The following is a 20,001-nucleotide window of genomic DNA, read 5'->3' as shown; positions in this document are numbered from 1 at the left end:
GTACACATGGGGAGCGAAAGGATGGCAGAAGGGAGAGAGTGTGAGAAGGGAGAAGAAAGGTAAGGGAGGGGGTGCGATTTGAAGAGCAAAGACAGTGTGCCAAAAGAGATGGCAGGTAAGTGCCAGACTGCACGTCTCCGGGGAGCCCTGGTGCCCCCAAAAAAAGAGCTTTCTCCTCTCTCCTCCTCCCATCTTACTCATCCCTTTTTTCTGCAACAAATCAATCTTTAATGAACCAAAAAACCAACAAGGGAGGATTTGGATGTTTGTGGGGTCTGTGTTCAGTTCCAGGACCTCAGAGGAGGAAGCAGACGTTTTCACAGGAGGTTCTCTATCTCCGCCAGGCATGTGGAGATATTAATATTATAAAGTGTGTGTGTGTGTGTGTGTGTGTGTGTGTGTGTGTGTGTGTCCATTTTTCACCCCTGCGTCAATTATCTAATGTGATCCTGGGCTCTAAACACCCTCCGCCAACCTAGTCCCCATATGGGGGACATGGGGAGAGCAACGAACTTGAACTCATGCTTCCTTCATGCCGGAGTGTCCAAGTTGCTCCTTTACACCTGACAGGGGGGAGTTTTCCTGGTTGGACGTAGCGCGTGGAAGGAACACGTTATTCCAACCAGTTCCTTTCCCCTCCATCAGGCGCCCCGGCTGGCCAGGGGGAGGCAGTGTAGCAAACTCCACACAGAAGGGCCCTTTCGCCAACCCCGCCTCGGGTATGGGCACTGATGACGCGGAAGAGGAAATACGCCGCCAGCACCCACAGCGTCCCGAGCGGGAATCGAACCCAGGACCTTCTAGCTGTGAGGCGACAGCACTACCAACTGTGCCACCGTGCCCCCTTTTAAAATTGTGATTGACATCACAAAAGTGTAAGCAAAGATATGCTGTAATGCAAAATCAGTCTTTGGTGGCCATCTTTGATGTACGAGTGGCCCAGGTTCTTAAATGCCAACGCTGGGAAGCTGGAAGTACACTCACTAAAAATGCCGGGACAACGCTCCACAGGTCCCAAACTCTTCTCCATTCTGGCTCCAAAACTATGGAATGCACTTCCCATTACAATCAGAACTGCAGCCTCCCAATCCCAATCTTCCGCCGTAGTCTGAAAACCCACCTTTTCAGACTCCATCATGGCCCGTAGCACTTACCCTACCCCCTTAGATAGCACTTTTTGTAGACTTAGATAGCATTTGATACAGACTTATAGCATGTTATGTAGACAGCACTAGAATTGCATTGTACAGTATGTAGTCATAGCACGTCATAGTACATATGTATAGCATAGTATAGTATACACAGCATGTATAGTTTCATTATATAGATATTCCACTGTTACGTTCTTAGCTTACGCATGTTTCATGATAACTACTTTTTATGTATGTGATGTATTGCCATGCGTTTTGTTCTTGCTAAATGTAAATCGCTCTGGATTAGGCCAAGCAAAAAAAAACATTGGTCTCCGATTTGCTGTCATTTTTGGGCTGAGTAGGTAGGGAATTTATTTTATTTTATTGTATTTTTCGTGGGAAGGATGGGTAGCAAGGAATTTATTTTATTTTTTTATTTATTTTTTTCCCCCCATCGGCAATGATGGATAGGCTTCTTTTTGAATAACTTCAATATGTGCCTGAGTTACCATCTTTTAAATAATTCTAATTCTAAAGTACACTGTAGGCTACCTACAAAAGAGTGTCAGAACTAGAAAAAGTGCCCCTCGGGGCACAGGTCTCCACCAGGGCAGGTCAGGTTATGGCCTCCTGGTGGCGCTATAATAGGCCATTGTGAAAAGGGTGCCATTTCTTCATACGCCTTTGATGGCAATTGGATGATTTGAGGCATTTTGTTCCAAAAATGTGTTTTGCAAAAATCAACCTGTTGGTGGCGCTATAACAGGCCAATGTGAAAAGGGTGGGATATATTCCTCAGCCTAGTAAGAAAATGTGTGAAAGATTTCACGTAAATTGCACGCTGCGTTCATGATTTGAGGCTTTTATTCAAAACGGGGCAATCTTGCAAACTGTGAAAGCCAATTATAGCCAATTAGGATGGAATATGAAATATCGGACAGATCCGACTTGCGCACATGACCATAGAGATACTGTGTAACGATTTGTGAGATTTTTGGACAGAATCTGGAGGAGTAATATCAAAAAATGTGTTTTACAAAAGTCGGCCTCCTGGTGGCGCTATAAAAGGCAGATGCGGAAAATGCAGGTCAAAGGTTTGTCCTTGGCCTCTAGGGAGTGTGCATGCAACGTTTCACGCAGATCGGTGCAGTTTTAGGTAAAACATGTGAAAAGTTGCCTCATGGTGGCGCTATAACAGGCCGTTCTGGAAAATGTGGGGCAAAGGTTCATTGTTGGCATCCAGGGAGTGTGTGTGCAAAGTTTGGCATCGACCGGGTTAACGGTGCCGGAGATTAGCTGGTAACAGACGGACGGAAGGACACACACACACACGGACGGAGTGCAAAACATACTCTCTCCCCATGCCTTCGGCCTGGTGGAGACAAACATAACACTGTATGCCTACAGCATTTGAAAACTTTGAAAAGAATGTCCACACACTGGTTGAATACTTAGTAATACTAAGTAATGCTGATGTTTAACAATAATTCAACTCTTGAGTGGAAAATGGAACCAAATGGACCCATAAGGGTCCACTTGGTTTCATTTTACACTCAAAGAGTTAAAGATCTACTGGTATTTGGAATAAGAGCGTCTGCTAAATGCCTAAATTGTAATTGTACATTGTTAAGATCGTTTTTCTATCTGGTTCTGTTCTGTCTCGGTTACTCCGATATAGTCTCTCACCGCACCCATAAAACTCCACTTTGGCCTTCCTCTTCTAACATCTTCTCTCTCACTGATACCCTACCCTTCTGTCACAAATAACTCCTGGCAACTCCATATCCGTTCCCTCAAAGTACTCCTTCCATCTTCTCAACAACACGGTCTTCACTTATTAGAACATTTTTCTCCATCCTGTATCACCTTAACGCTGTCGTCTAGTCAATTGGTACAAGTCCTTTTCTCATGGGTGTCCAACATCTCATACAACTTCTCATACTCCTAACCCATTTCAGGCTTTTTTTTGGTATTTTCAGCATTATTTTATACTTTAGCTATTGAAAAATAGCAAATCTACAAGCTCATAGCAGGTCTGCTATTTTTGAAAAATCACGAAAATGTGGTGCAAATCTTTGAATATTCTTTCACAGTGAACGTTTTTAACTCAAGTCTTTGCTTCTGGGGGGGGGGGGTTCCTGAAACGAAATATTTTCAGATGGGGGTCGGCGGCCAATTTAATATATTTCTGGGGGTGCTTAACTGTATGAAAATGTTTGAGAACCACTGACATAGAAACATGGGTTTTTTTCAGAAAACTGTCAGGATTTAGAAAACATTTGTAGAATCTGTTCTCAGGTCTAAAAGAGTTATGAGACACTGTCATGGAAAATACTCCAGAGCAGCAGGACTCCAATCTGCACCGTCATCATCAGCAACCTGGAGCTACTGCATCGATAATTAATTGGGGACTGACCTTGGGGACTCATAAAGAAATGTTTAACCTTTTACAACCAGATGAGCGTTTTCTCGTCTCTGCAGTGCCAACAGTAATGGACCTGTGAGGCCAGTGGCCTGCACAAAGCACAAACCGGTAGACAAGATTGATTGCATGTTCCCCAGTGATGGTGCATTGGAATGAAAATACATAGGAGAGGGCCCAGCCCACAAGTATGTTTAAAAAAAGAAAAACAATCCATATTGGCGGCCAATGTTATGCATATTTTATCATTTGTTGAGCAATAGTGCATCTACTATAAGAAAATGATTTCACTTCAAACTTAACATGCAACTTATAGTATAGTGTGATGAAGTGCTTTTTAAAGTGACTCAACGGTACAGTATTTCCTCTTTTTCCATGGTCTTGAGTAGGCATATTAGATCAGCCACCGCCTACCGTCTACAAGGAGAGGTTATGATCCAGATCTGCACAATTAATTGCCCAAAATAATTGCAATCCTGATATTGACTAATGCAATTTCCAAATCTCATGAGGGTATAATTTCTTTACATCAGAGTGAAAGGTGTACTAGATGGCCTCCTTAACAAGTTTTCAAGTGGCATGCATGAAACATTAGCAACCAAATGAAGTTACACGTTGGAGGAAATAAAATCTGTGTTCACATTCAATCTGACCTGAAGCCTTAGCCATTAGCTCAGATTCAAAATGAAATGGGGTGCATTTTGCATCCCAAAACGCAGTTCATAGTTAAGGGACGCAATAAAACAACGACCTCTGCATCCACGGGATGCACTACTGTACTCTGCAAAAATACACAGGGAAAATGAAAACGTAAAACAATAATCCACAGACACGATAATTTTGCATGGCCGCATCCGACCTCATCCCACCTCATCCCCAAATATGTAGAGCATTTTTTGTATTCTAGTTTATTTTGCTAGCTTTAATTATAATAATAATTTCTTCTGTTTTCTACATGAATATAACCACATTATAACCATATTGTAACAGTTGCCGAGCGGTCAAGGCTCCAAGAATAGACAACGTTCAAGAATGTAGCTCTTTTGTTGTATTTATTTACCTCCAAAACTGAACAGCCCATATAGAGGGTATGCACGTGACATCATCATCATCAAACCAGGAAGTTATGCGGGAACGCCTACTGAGTGCCAAAAAACTACTTTCTAGCCTTGACAACCCATACATCCAAACAGAAAAGTCCAATATGATTGCATTAAACGACGTTAAACTCACTTTGCCACTCGATTTGCCATTCACTTTATGCATGCACAGACCCTCTATATCGGATCGTCACAGTCCGGGTCTGAGGCAAAACATAATACTGCAAAAATAATACTGTCCAAAATACACTTTCAAAAACCGTAAGTAAGAAATAAACACTTGATAACTAAACAAAAAACCAAGAACTAAAGAAACTGAAAACAGGCTATGCCTTCCCTGAAGACCCTGGCAGCTCTCCCTTGGTGTTGTCTCTTTGCTGTCTCAAGCCAGCTGAGCAATTCCCCCCTCAACATTTCCAGCCTCCCTTATATACCAGGTGAGACCTACCCACAATGATTACTAGTAATTGGACAATCTACTCAAACAAGGTAAACCATGACCCATGAGTTAGAATAACTATACAATTACACATTTCCTTAATAGACTCTGAATGTTTTCCAAGGCATCAAATAAGTCAAACCAATTATAATAGAATTAGGCAACACAGATAAGAGTATATGATGCTACACATAGCCACACCTCCAAGGAGCTTGATGACAGTTAATTAATGGAAGCAGCTGTGCAGTGTGTGTTTGTAATGTTCAGTTTTACATTGTAGAGTCTTCTAGTGTCTACAGGGCACGGGTTGCCCCGTGACACATATAAAATGAAATGGGAGTTAAATGCTGCAATTTGTAAAAATGGCAAAATATGACTCCTAATGTCATTGAAGTGGGACTCATAAAATGTCCCTGGGAATCATCTAAAAGACCATCCCTGCATCCCGGGACTCATTACATTGAAAACCTATTTACATCACTGTTAGCTTTCTCCTTAGTTTTTATTAGATTAAAAAAAGAGGATCCTTCCACATACACAAATAGATTTTCTTTTTTATTAACAGCATGCAGCTGTTTTGTGGATATGGCCTATCTTTCTGGTGGGTCCAAGGACAACAATTTGAATACATTAGCTTAGAGTCCTAGCCAACGGTCTGACTAATGTCCTCATATTTTGCTGTATGAGCTGCAGGCTATGGCATCCACCATACTGTGGAATAAAAATAAATGAATAATTGTTGCCAATTTGATTTCTACCACACACATCATGGCTTCATTCATACGGTGTTCAGCTCACTTCTCTTTTTTTAGCTACTTTTCCTGCTACTAAAAAGGTATACTAAAATAATACTTTTTAATTAAAGCCAAAGCTTCCCTGGGCAGATGTAGTAAAATAACCCTGATGTTAGACTGTCTAGTACACTACTACACTAGTACAGTCAAGATGTCGTTTCTCTCCGTCTCTTGTTCCTAGCGATTCAGCTGGTGAGGTGTGATTAGAGTGGCTATAATTAGCAATCCTAGTGCGTGTGGGTGGTGAATGAAGAGAAGAGGTGACATTAAGGAGAGAGGCATGTGTGGTGGATACGGGTATGCATCAAGCATTAAGGAGAGAGGCATGTGTGGTGGATACGGGTATGCATCAAGCATTAAGGAGAGAGGCATGTGTGGTGGATACGGGTATGCATCAAGCATTAAGGAGAGAGGCATGTGTGGTGGATACGGGTATGCATCAAGCATTAAGGAGAGAGGCATGTGTGGTGGATACGGGTATGCATCAAGCATTAAGGAGAGAGGCATGTGTGGTGGATACGGGTATGCATCAAGCATTAAGGAGAGAGGCATGTGTGGTGGATACGGGTATGCATCAAGCGCAAAACAGAAAATATACAAACCTAAAAGATGTGTCACTTCCACCACATCTGAGTGGATTTTAATAGAGCACTTTAACAAACAAGATGCCATTGTACTGTACTAGAACACACATTTTGAACGAAGGCAGACAGCGATGTGTCTTTGGCAACTGACCGTGTTGTTTTTTTCTCCGAGAGAGAGAGAGAGAGAGCGGGAGAGAGAGAGAGCCGCTGTGATTGGCCAGTATAGTCTAAGAGGCAGCGAGCTGGGTTGAAACATGAAGGCAGTGTTGTACAGGCGTGAACGGCACTTCTGCATATGTCTATATGACTTGGCCACCTGGACCGTTTGTTTCCCCATTATCTGCCATGCAGAGTATAGGATTTTTTGCAGTTTACTGTAGCTGGAATATGTTACAATTAAGTTTGATTCACACTTAATCACATGCGCACACGCGAGCACACACACACACACACACACACACACACACACACTATGCAATATAAATGTTCCTCCCACAGACAGCAACCACGGTAGAATTAGAATCCACGCTTCACCTGGTCATCCGGTGGTGGTGACTCACTATAGCGACTTCCACCATTTCAACAAATAAGCACATACAGTACAACCCACTTCACATGGGGTACAGGCTTCCCCTTCACATGGACGATATTGATGTAACCAGGAGATTTGGTGGGGGATTATGACTTCTCCCCAGGTGGAGTCGAGCAGCGGAGAGCGAGGTCTGTCCGAGAAACACATGCATGCACCCCGCGGGGCAGTGTTGTTTTTGTCGACTAAAACTAAGACGAAAAATGTTCGTTGACTACCTTTTTTCACTGACGAAAACTAAATGGAAACTAAGCTATGATGACTAAAACTAAGACTAAATGTATTGACAATTTCGTCAACAGATAGAAACGTAAAATGTTAGGAAGGGACTAGTGGACAAGAGATCCAGTATAAGTCATTTTACACTTGGTTGCATGCTGAAAATAGCAGATTTACAAGCTCACAACGCGTTGCGTTGTTAACTGCAGATTTAGTCGACTAAATGACATTTAGTCGACTAAAACTAGACTAACACTAAAACATTCCAGGTGACTAAAATATGACTAAAACTAAATTAAGTTTCATTCCAAAGACTATGACTGAACTAAAATAGAAATTTGCTGCCAAAAACACCGCCCACGGGTAAGCCAGTAAGCCACCGTTGTGAGGGCTGCCTGCTGCTGGTGGACCCCCCACTTTCAATAAATAATAAACGTACTATTTCACGTGAACAATGTTGGTAAAACTAAGATATGGAGAAATATATATTATACATTGCATCGCATTTATTATAAAACTGCTGGGTTGAAGTTGAACACACATTCACACCCTCGCGCTGTTATTGGCTAAAATCCCCGAGACGTCCCGACTGTAAACACCAGCTGATATAAACACCCAGAGGGAGCCAAAGGGAGTGTGTCTGCAGGAAAACACCCCAGCATCACCATGCTGGGGGATGCTAGAGGAAAATTATTTATACACATACACATATGTGTATGTGTATAAATATTTTTTATAAATATTATATATTTACACACATCCTAGCGCATTATCATTGTTTTTTTTTTTTTGGGGGGGGGGGGGGGGGGGGAAGCTCTCCTTCTGCACCATACTTCTTCCTGTTCGCGCATGCGCGCTGCCGTTCACTTCCCTGTTTACCGCTCAGAAAGAATGGCTCGTATCTCCTAATCTAGGGAGCTCTCCGTGGTTTTGACCAGATGGATATACTAAGCTCTTCATTTCTGACTTCAACATAGTTTAAAATATGAAGGCGATGGATTATTGAGCGACTTTATCGTAATCATAGCGAGGTAAGTGCTTGCTTAACATTATTTCTCCCGTTTTTTGTACGGAACGGAAGGGGGGTGACTTTCAGAGTAAAAGCTGCCATATCTGCACGGCACCCCGAGCTGCTATTTTGAAAGAAATCCTGGTGCTGATTGTGTTAAAGTGATTTGAAAACTCTCGGTTCACTAGGAGGCGCCAAAGAGTCGCCTCCTTCTCCGGAAGTCACTCCTCCGTGATACATGAACTTTCTATCTGTCTCTGTCTTTATTCCTATATATGGAGTTCTGTGTCAGGCGTAAGGTTGGGCGATATGCCAATCTTTTTCAATCGCCCATCGTCTGTCCAAAAATCGCCGATGGACGATATATTCGTGTCATAAAAGTAAAGTGAGAACAGCTCACTACAGGTCGCAAAAAAGCCAGATCTACAAGCTCTCAAGGCGCCGCGTCCTGCCAGTTTTTGCAGCGCCGTTCGCTACGCGTTGATAGCTTGTAGATCCGTCTATTTTTGCAGTGCTGGTGTCGGGGTTCGTTCACGTTGTCAATAAAAAAATAACCTAGATTACAGGCGGAGATGAAGTTCAATCTGTGGGTTGAATCAGTAGCTACACGCTAAGCTAAGCGCTAAGCTAACGATCCCCGACACTAACACTAGCAGCCTGTTTTTTATTTTCCCCCCCGACTTCACGGGTGGCGCATTGGGATTGTGATGAGACACGAGACAGCAGTGTGCATTCTGTTGTGACTGTATATTATTAAACTGCATGGGTCTGGACTCCGGAGCATAAACAACATGTAGGCTACAGTACAGTAGCCTCCCTCGGCTCGGTCCCTCCCAGCCTTTACTCTGGCTGCCAGAGTGTTCCCCGATGCTGCGGTGCGGGGACTGGGAGCATACCAGGGAGGAGGGGTTTTCTACCCGGCCGCTGTTACTACTTTGCTGGCCCAAATTGATTCACATGTTGCTCACACTTTACAGGTTAATTGGGCTAATATTTTGCAAAAGAAAATAATCGTCCCGAAAAATCGCCTAATAAAAATATTCGGCGATTGGACTCGTACATTCGCGATTGACGATAGATTCGTATCGTCACCCAACCCTAGTCAGGCGTGCCCAAATATGGGGTGTCAAAACAGGCCAGCTCCATATATGGAGTCTGGGCAGGGGCCCTGTCCAGAGCCCGGGCAGAGGCCTTTTGTGTCAGTTCTGGACAACCGTGGGTCCGACCGACTCTACACCGGGCACTGCACTCACTGCACTCCCGATTAGTGAAAATTCCGGCCTGGACCCATGGAGTATGGTGGGCACAAATTAAGTTGCATTATGGACGTGGAATTATCTCAATTGTAATATAGTCTTAGGCTTGATGCAGCGTATACTGCGTCACAGTGCATAATATTGTTTGGAAGTGACTTGTGAGCTCGTCTTACACCTGTATTTAGGACAGGTGCTGGATGAAGAGGCATAATCAAAAGAGAAACAGAAATATCCGCGGCTCCCCCAAAAATGTATTACAGGGGCAACGTTTCATCAAATCAATTTCCCTGATGAAGGTTGAAACTTTAATATGCGTTGCCCTTGTTGTGATACATTATTGGTGAGCTTTAACTCAGAGTGCAGATTTGTTTCCTCCCTTTAAAATTCTTGGAACATTATCTTTAGATATCACATATACTCAAGCCTAAACAATAATAGGGGGGGGGGGGGGGGGCATAAAATAAATGCCCTGTATGTTTAACCAAGGACAGTCCCTCCCCCTTGAGCATGAAACGGAGGTTATCAACAGAAAATCCCCAGAAGCCCTTGCACATACTGGTACTATGGATGATAGTCAATGATAAGAAAACATAAATCTGTTAACTTTAAATGATAATTAATCTAATATTTCATAACACACAACATAAGTATACATGTTGCATATAAGCGTTTGTTTATCGGTGTGTACGACATGCAGTGCCAATAAAAAAAAAGGGGCGGATTTTCTTTTTCTTTTTTTTCTTCTTTTTCGGGTATGGGCACTGATGACGCGGAGGAGAGAACATGCCGCCAGCACCCACAGCGTCCCCAGCGGGAATCGAACCCAGGACCTTCTAGCTGTTAGGCGACAGCACTACCAACTGCACTGTGCCCCCTCCCCCCAAAAAGGGAAATTTGTGTGCTTTGTCCTCATATATATATATATATATATATATATATATATATAAATAAATTCCCCCTGTATTGTGTTATTTCCTGGTCAATTATAAGCACAGTAGTAACATACAGTAGTAAGATTTAAAGGAGGTGTTTTTCATCAGTTTGGGCAAACCCCAAATTTGGCATGACAGTCCTACAATCTATTGAGCCTAAATAGGCCTTTAGTATGTTAGGATAAAACGAGGATCAGATGATTAGACTGCGAATAGAAGATTACGACACTAATCTTTTCACACTGTGAAAATAAGATTAGGTGACTTTTGTGGCAGCCAATAGAGCAATGTCGTGAATCCCAGAGCTTCAGGTTCAAGAGCAGTAGAGCACATAAACCACCACATACACAGCACGCCGACTCCTATTAGTTCTATCCATTCCCTTATCACTCCCCAGTCCCCACTCCTCTTTTACAATCAGCTGAGCTGACCCCATTTATTCCATCAATGGACCCATTAACAGCATGCATGTGCACATGCAGTCGTGCAAGCATGCATATGAAATTGCTGTCGACTACCTAACCTCCACTTAGTTTGAGCGCAAGGAGAGAGTGGAGGTAGGCAGCCGAGGATTATGTGAGTGAGTGCATGTGAGGAGGAACGTAAACGTGAGGGAGAGAGAGCTAGAGGGAGACAGATTGGTGGATGATGTTACATTCTCCAGGAAAGGCAGAGCTGTGTGTGCTGTAAGAACAAACCAAAGGGGGAGTATAGAGAGATACGGGGGGGGGGGGGTAGTAATAATGGAGGCAGAGAAGGAGAACAGACGCGGACAGAAATGCATTGCATTATATTCGCCCGGACTGCACTGTAGACACTGACTGAACTCAACTCAGTGTGAAAGGCTAAAGACGGCCGGAGATTGAAACAGAGAGAGGGGGATGGAAGTACAGTAGACAGTGAGACAATGAACTACTCTAATAGCCAATTTAAAGGCACAGATATTGAGCTTTAAAATGTCACCGGTCTCCAGTCCACCAGACAAAATGCTGGTAAATGTGTCTTGTTTAGTCTCTGTCAATTCTACTTGCCACTTTGGCAGCTAGCCAGCCCATTGTGTCTTTTATCTCCTCTTTAAAGTGACCTTGGGTTGGTTATTAGCAGCGGTGGTGGATAAAGTATATACACTCAAGTAAATACTCAAGTATTCAAAAGTACAAATTACGAACGAAGTCAGAATTGTTCTTTTTTTAATTTTGAAAACAGCAGATCTACAAGCTCACGTGTCACACTGCAACATGCCGTGAGCTTGTAGATCGGCTATTTTCACTGTATTTGAAATGGGACTTAAAGGACAACTTTAGTTTTTTTCAACCAAGGTTCATGTTTTAGGTTGTTATTAGAGAAAGTAAAAGATGAGCGTTAATTTTTCTTCATTTGCTGCTTTCTTTCGATTTAGGGATTTTAGCGTTTTTTGACAGGGGGCGGGGGCATTCGAGCATGGGGCTAAATATGTATTTCTTTACAAAATATTATGGCGAATTACATCTGGCCACGGAAGATCACAGGATCTACTGAATGTGAATGTAGCCTACTGGGGGGAAGCCACACTGTGTGTCATAGGCTCAATATGTCAGTTTGACACATTCAGTAGATCCCGTGATCTTTTGTGGCCAGATGTAATTTCTTGGGGTTTAGTAGGACTATAGTAAATAATAAAAAAATAAATCGCTATAAAATGTTGTAAAAAAATACATATTTAGCCCCATGCTCGAATGCCCCCGCCCCCCTGTCAAAAAACGCTAAAATCCCTAAAACGAAAGAAAGCAGCAAATGAAAAAAGATTAACACTCATCTTTTACTTTGTCTAATAATAACCTAAAACATGAACCTTGGTTGAAAAAAACTAAAGTTGTCCTTTAATAAGTGGCTAATTCAATTCATAATACATTTTTACAAATGTCGGTCGCAAGAGTTCCTTCATAGAAATGTAGTGGAGTCAAAATTACAATATTTGTCTCCACCAGGCCGAAGGCATGGGGAGAGTATGTTTTGCACTCCGTCCGTGTGTGTGTGTCCGTGTGTGTGTGTGTGTGTGTGTCCGTCCGTCCGTCCGTCTGTTACCAGCTAATCTCCGGCACCGTTAACCTGGTCGATGCCAAACTTTGCACACACACTCCCTGGATGCCAACGATGAACCTCTGCCCCGCATTTTCCAGAACGGCCTGTTATAGCGCCACCATGAGGCAGCTTTTCACATTTTTTACCTAAAACTGCACCGATCTGCGTGAAACGTTGCATGCACACTCCCTAGAGGCCAAGGACAAACCTTTGACCTGCATTTTCCGCATCTGCCTTTTATAGCGCCACCAGGAGGCCGACTTTTGTAAAACACATTTTTTTATATTACTCCTCCAGATTCTGTCCAAAAATCTCACAAATCGTTACACAGTATCTCTATGGTCATGTGCTCAAGTCGGATCTGTCCGATATTTCATATTCCATCCTAATTGGCTATAATTGGCTTTCACAGTTTGCAAGATTGCCCCGTTTTGCACAAAAGCCTCATATCATGAACGCAGCATGCAATTTACGTGAAATCTTTCACACATTTTCTTACTAGGCTGAGGAATATATCCCACCCTTTTCACATTGGCCTGTTATAGCACCACCAACAGGTTGATTTTTGCAAAACACATTTTTGGAACAAAATGCCTCAAGTCATCCAATTGCCATCAAAGGCAAACAAGTTTATATTACTCCTAAACATTTTGCCAAACATCTCACACAGTCCTATCCTCCTGGTGGAGACCTGTGCCCAGAAGGGCACTTTTTCTAGTTATATTTGAAATGTAGCCCAGTGAATGTCATCAGCTTTCAAAAGACAAAAAATAAATACTCAAAAAATGTACTTACTGACTGACTCCAAGAATGAGTGCTTAAATACATGTACTTACAGTCCACTGCTCAAATGTGTGTCATCTGCACAGATTCCTATAATAATGATGATGTCTGACCTAGCATGACTTTTGCATCTCTGGCAGAATCATGGGAATCACATCATCCCTTTAACAATATCATTGGCCTGCTGTTACATCAATCACAAGAGAGAGACGTTAAGTGTTCACCCCCAAAAAATACTTATCTTCCATCAATTGCACACCCCATGAAGCCTTCAATTCATGGAGATGCTTTTGTCACATTCCAATCCTAAAACAATAATTTCAATAAGGTCATTCAATTATTGGCTTAGGAATGCACCGAACACAAAGAGGCTTTATGCTGGGGGGATGTAATTGATAGATAAGTCAGTTTCTTTTGTCCACTTGCCGTATTGGCTTAAATGGATTGTAAGTTAGACTTAAGTTACGGGTTAGCTAATGCAGTGTACGTGACTGAACATTCAATACATGTACAAGAAGTGAACATGATCATGTCAAAATGACGGATCTCACACACACACACACACACACACACACACACACACACACACACACACACACACACACACACACACACACACACACACACACACACACACACACACACACACACACACACACACACACACACACACACACACACACACACACACACACACACACACACACACACACACACACACACACACACACACACACACACACACACACACACACGAGAAGCTGGGTATATTGCTGGAGAAGTGAGTGATAAACATAGGCCTACTGTGAGTCGGTGACCACCACAATATGTTTTATAATTAAGACTAAATGGGGTAAGCTATATGAATTATATGGTACTATAAATGAAGACAAAATGGGGTAAGCTGAAGGAATGATATGGTGTATATATATATATATATAACAGTGTGCGGACTGCAGTCGGTTAGAGTTGCTCCCGCTATGTTTATTCAATAAAGATGGAGGGAGTGAGTCTTAACAGTGTGCAGACTCTCTTATTATGTCATTATGCTGACTTTGTTTGTCCTGCATGCACCCGATTACCAGAATGGATGTGCATGCTCTACGTTGTCCTAATGTACACCGTATTCCCACTATCTTGTGCTCCATTTCTTCAGTTTGCTCCATTTCTCTAGAAATTAGGCTGCTAGGTGAACATAATTGTGGATTAGCCAGATAAATAGGCTGGGTACTGCTGAGGAGAGGTGATTCCAGTAACTAGTTCAGTGCTGGCAGGTAATGGTAGCTACACCCAGGGGAGTAGGTGGGAAGTGTTTTAGTGGAGTCTAAATTCGTAGGTTGGTATAATAGCCAGTGGCGTAAAATAAGTACTCAAGTACTGTACTCAAGTACAATTCTGAGGTATTGTATTGTACTTTTTTACTACATTACAGTTATTTGACACTGACAGCTTTAGTTATTAGTTACTTTGCAGATTCAGATTATTATCATAAAACATACATTAACCACTTCAGCTCTATATACATTTATTTTGATGCTAATGCTTTTGTATACTTTTTGTATACAAAAGTATACAAAAACACAAAAAGAGTCCTTTGTGTTTTAAACATTGTTATAATTTAGCTATTTTTGAAAAATTGAGCACCACTAATACAGAAACATGTCAGAAAACTGTGCATTTTGAACACTGGAGTTTTACTTACATTTATACATTGTCGTATTGATACTTTTACTGAAGTGAAATATATGAGTACTAGTTCCATCACTGGTTATAGTCTATTTATACCTAAAGTGAGAATTTACAAATGAAATATCCCAAACCACATTGCCCCCTTTACTCATTCTGTAACTGTTTTCTTACTGTGTCCTTTTTGCCGTTCTTGACCAATACGGTTTCCCTGAAGGGGAAAGAAACCTTGAACTATTTCTGCTTACTCAAGGATTGTAGGCTACTTTATTTAGCAGCTTTGCCCTAGATGTACAGATGTGTCTGTACTCTGTATTAAAGCCCTCATAAACAATTCATAACAACATAGCATTACCCGCCCTTCGTCCCTATCCATCTCTCTGCCTAAAATCTAGGCTAAATCATAGCATCAAACATTAACCAGGCCAAAATCCTGTCCTGCGTGACTCCTCTCCAATGCTTTAAGCACCTAATGTCCAAATAGGCCTAGCCTACATCTTTTACACTATATGGCCTATTCTGACATGCAGCCAGCATCACCCACCATGCACAACACAGGCGTGTGTGTGTGTGGGGGGGGGGGGGGGGGGGGGGGGGTGTACGATGACTGTAAGGTGCATAGGACAACAATAAGTGTGATGTAATGAAGACACTAGGGAGAATAAAGGTATTCCATTCTGAAAGGCAAAGTAATATGCATAATGCACATGTTCATCCCCATTATTACCCTCTCCGTTTAGTGTTTACAACTGCCAGAGAGAGAGAGAGAGAGAGAGAGAGAGAGAGAAAGATTTATATTCCCCCCCCTCCCCTTACCTGCTCTCTCCCTGCACCTTCCTCCAAAATGGGCTCTTCTGCGGCCGCCGTCTCCTCTTCCGTCTGCATATTTCCCCTCTTTGTTGTTTCTCACCGTCCCGTGCCTACCCTCTACGGTGCCTTATTAATTCCTCCAGAAGAGCCGGGCCCGGGCAGCAGCTCCTCCAACCACCACCCCGGTAAGGGCCGAGGAGGGCTGCAGGGAGTGGGACCTCCCCGGCGGAGCAGCAGCAGGCGAGGAGGACGCTCGGTCACCCCATCCGCCGCAAGTCGGTATCCAATTTCACGATGGTGGTGGCGGGGCCTGCGGCAAATAAGCATTCTCGTCTAAAAACGCCGAATTTCAATTCAACGTTTCCCCCGTCCCGTCCCGTCCCTCCCCAGTCCCCCACTCTCTCTCTCTGTCTTCTTAACGGTCTGTCGGGCTTTCCAAAAAGGTTGTCAGCCTAATACACAACGTCTCTCCCATCCTTCCTTTCTGCGACAAAACCAAACGAAACGCCAAACAAACACGGCATGCAGCAAAGCAAGCCGTCGACAGTCTCTAGTCAATCTGCTGGTGCTCTGCTCCTCCGCGCCAATCAGTGTTCATGCAGTTCAGCTGCGTGCTGCTTCCCCTGATGCTGCTGTGCTGCTCAAAGCGAGTGTGTGTGCGCGCGCGTGCGCGTTCGAGAGACAGACGCATGGGACACGCTGGAGAGACTGCAGGAAAAAAATAAAAATAAAGGTTGTTTTGTTTACTTTATGTTTTTTGTTATAACCGGCGTCGTGGATGTATTTGCTCGCGATGTCGTCATTATTGTCGTGACGTGCTACTAGGCTAAATGAGTTGATGATAATAATAATGAATTCGAGGTTATAAAAACAACTTTGTTTTCGTCCTCCACCGGTAGAGCTGGCTGGCTGTCACATCATGTCAGCTGTTTGTTCCTCCTCCGCCTACCTGCCTATTATCGCAGTCTCCGGCGGTGACGTCATACATGACCACCTGCACAGGATTACAGGATTCCCGTGATACGGTACTACCCCCCCACAAACACACATAATACACGCGCGCGCGCGCGCACGCACGCACAAATGTGATTTATTTGAACATAATTGTAGGCCTAATATAAGCTTAAATAAAAAACGGAGTCATGATGCAGCTCAGCTGCAGCTGCTGCCTGTCATACATTCTTCTGCAGCTAAAGTAACCAGAGGAAAGGAGGCAAGGAGCAATAATAATGTGGTGATCTCATTCATTGTACCCCACTGAATTGATTTTAATCAAATTGTTAGCATTTAGTGTTAAAATAAAGAAATAACGATTTTCAATTCCAATTTACAGATCTTCCAATAGCAGGTATGGTATGCCTAATACCCTATAAATGATAATTCAGCTTGGGGTGATGGATTTATTTCATATTCTCTGAGAAATCATTAGGTTACCGTTACACTGTGGAAAATACATACATGCAAAACAAAACCAGATGAAATACAGTTAGTAGTCATGAAATACAACCATACAAATCACAAACAGATTGGCCAGTAGTACCCTACCCTACCAATATTTTAATGTTTTACAAGTGTTAATCTATAAGTTCTTCATGATTATTGTAAATATATACATGTTCAAATTAATTGAATAGTTAATAGAAATACAAGGTAATATATGCATGCAGAAGACATTATAATGCTCAACATATTTGTATTTCTTTGTTTGTTGTTGGTGCTGCTGCATAATTGTAGCCTATATACTTGTAGCCTTTTTCAAGCATCACTTTGCTAATAGGCGAATTTTGTTATACATAGGGGGGGGTTGAAAAATTTAAAAAGTATGCCCCCCTGCTGATTTGTGCCTGGAGACTTTGGTTCCCAAAGTGGGGCCCGGGGACCCCCGGGAGTCCTTGAGGGAGTTCCAGGGGGTCCCCAGCTAAATGACAGTTTGGAACCAAATGGACTCTTATGAGTTCCAATTTTGTACACTCTCAGTTAAATTAACATTGATTTTACAATTTAAATTGGGGGTCCCAGAGATAGAAATGACATTACATGGGGGTCTCTGTAGACTAATATGCATGTCAAACTGGGGGTCCTTGAAATTAAACGGGTTGAGAATCACTGCTAGAGCTGTCAAAACCTTCTCTTATGATGGTTCCTGCCCCCTGGCATATCTTTTCAAATGGGGGTCCACGGGCTCATTGGTGTCAATTTGGGGGTCCTTGACATGAGAAAGTTTGGGAACCACTGTGCTACAGTGCTACAGGGCGGCGGTGGCTCAGGGGTAGAGTGGCTGGATGGTAACCGCAAGGTTTCCAGTTTGAACCTGGGCTCCCCCAGAGTTGTTGTCGAAGTGTCCTTGAGCAAGACACTGAACCCCTAATTGCTCCCGATGTGCTGGTTGGTGCCTTGCATGGCTTCCACCGCCATCAGTGTATGAATGTGTGAATGTAATGCACAATCTATGTAAAGCGCCTTGGATAAAGGCGCTATATAAATGCACCATTTACCATTTACACAAACTAAAAGCAGTCTTTCCCAGATCACACCTGGCAATAGGTAGGCCTACCTGAAGAAAAATAAAAAAAGTATGCCCCCCTGCTGATTTGTGCCTGGAGACGCCACTGAGTGGTTCCCAAAGTGGGGCCCGGGGACCCCCGGGAGTCCTTGAGGGAGTTCCAGGGGGTCCCCAGCTAAATGACAGTTTGGAACCAAATGGACTCTTATGAGTTCCATTTGTACACTCTCAGTTAAATTAACATTGATTTTACAATTTAAATTGGGGGTCCCAGAGATAGAAATGACATTACATGGGGGTCTCTGTAGACTAATATGCATGTCAAACTGGGGGTCCTTGAAATTAAACGGGTTGAGAATCACTGCTAGAGCTGTCAAAATCTTCTCTTATGATGGTCCCTGCCCCCTGGCATATCTTTTCAAATGGGGGTCCGCGGGCTCATTGGTGTCAATTTGGGGGTCCTTGACATGAGAAAGTTTGGGAACCACTGTGCTACAGTGCTACAGGGCGGCGGTGGCTCAGGGGTAGAGTGGCTGGATGGTAACCGCAAGGTTTCCAGTTCAAACCCGGGCTCCCCCAGAGTTGTTGTCGAAGTGTCCTTGAGCAAGACACTGAACCCCTAATTGCTCCCGATGTGCTGGTTGGTGCCTTGCATGGCTTCTCCCGCCATCAGTGTATGAATGTGTGAATGTAATGCACAATCTATGTAAAGCGCCTTGGATAAAGGTGCTATATAAATGCACCATTTACCATTTACACAAACTAAAAGCAGTCTTTCCCAGATCACACCTGGCAATAGGTACAGTAGGCCTACCTGAAGAACCAACCAGTCGCTGGAGGCCAGTGTAGATTTGGTTTTGGGTAAAATCAGCTCAGCTATATCTCTGAGAAATATGGGACAAAAAATGTCGACTACTTTTTTTTTCTCACTGACAAAAAACTAAATGGAAATTAAATGAAAACTAAGCTACGGTGACTAAAACTATAAGACTAAATATATTGACAATTTCGTCAACAAAGATGTGCTATTTTCAGCAAGAAAATCATCACAATCAACACTGCTGGAGGCTGGAGCGGGTTAGAAATGGATCATGGGTCACAACATTTTCCTTGTCCTTGTAATGTATTTGGGCCCGACTTTCTATCCATCCTGGTGTTTTTCACTATGTTATCGCCAAGAACGAGCTCAATATTTACAAAAACATACCACCGTCACTCTATTCTGAGTGATGTGGGCTAGAATTTAATGCCCACGAGAGGGCCGTCCCTAGCTTTTCAGATGCCGCCCTCCTATTGGTGACGTACACGTTTTCTCACGCTATATAGCATAGATGTGATATATGATTGAAGTTTATCCTCAAATAAATAAAAATCACACCCGTAATGATGTATCATCAATCATCATACATCATCTCATTCCGGTCAATCACAATTTGCGTCCACACTTTTCCGTTACACAAACCCGGAAAGCTGGGCATAGGAGGGTCTAGCACCCCTCAAAAAAATCCTCAAAAATGGGTTGAATAGAGAGATGGCTAAATGACAATGATGATATCCAATGGATTTGATCGGATCCCCTGTACATCTGGCTATAGTAACCAGACTTCATTCCTTTCTTCAGCGAAGATTACGTCAGAGGAAAACCACAGTCTTATAAGGTCCCTGCACACTGATGCGTTTT

General features: G+C 42.9%; 1 protein-coding gene across 2 annotated transcripts in view; it reads right to left on the bottom strand.

The window, feature by feature from the left end:
- Positions 1 to 16,273, bottom strand: part of LOC306914585 (transmembrane protein 151A-like) — a 46,371-nt gene extending 30,098 nt beyond the window's left edge. For both annotated transcript variants that reach the window (XR_013788707.1, XM_079491701.1), the window contains exon 1: positions 15,824 to 16,273. Coding sequence is in view for 1 of the 2 variants with exons in the window: in XM_079491701.1 (XP_079347827.1) it covers positions 15,824 to 15,892 (69 nt within the window). In the remaining variant the exon portion in view is untranslated. The remainder of the gene's footprint in view (positions 1 to 15,823) is intronic.
- Positions 16,274 to 20,001: the final 3,728 nt, after the last annotated feature.

This window comes from Electrona antarctica, assembly GCF_951216825.1.
Source record: "Electrona antarctica genome assembly, chromosome: 21".
Classification (NCBI taxonomy): Eukaryota; Metazoa; Chordata; class Actinopteri; order Myctophiformes; family Myctophidae; genus Electrona; species Electrona antarctica.
The sequence above is the reverse complement of the archived record's forward strand: the minus strand, read 5'-3'. Positions and strand labels throughout refer to the sequence as shown.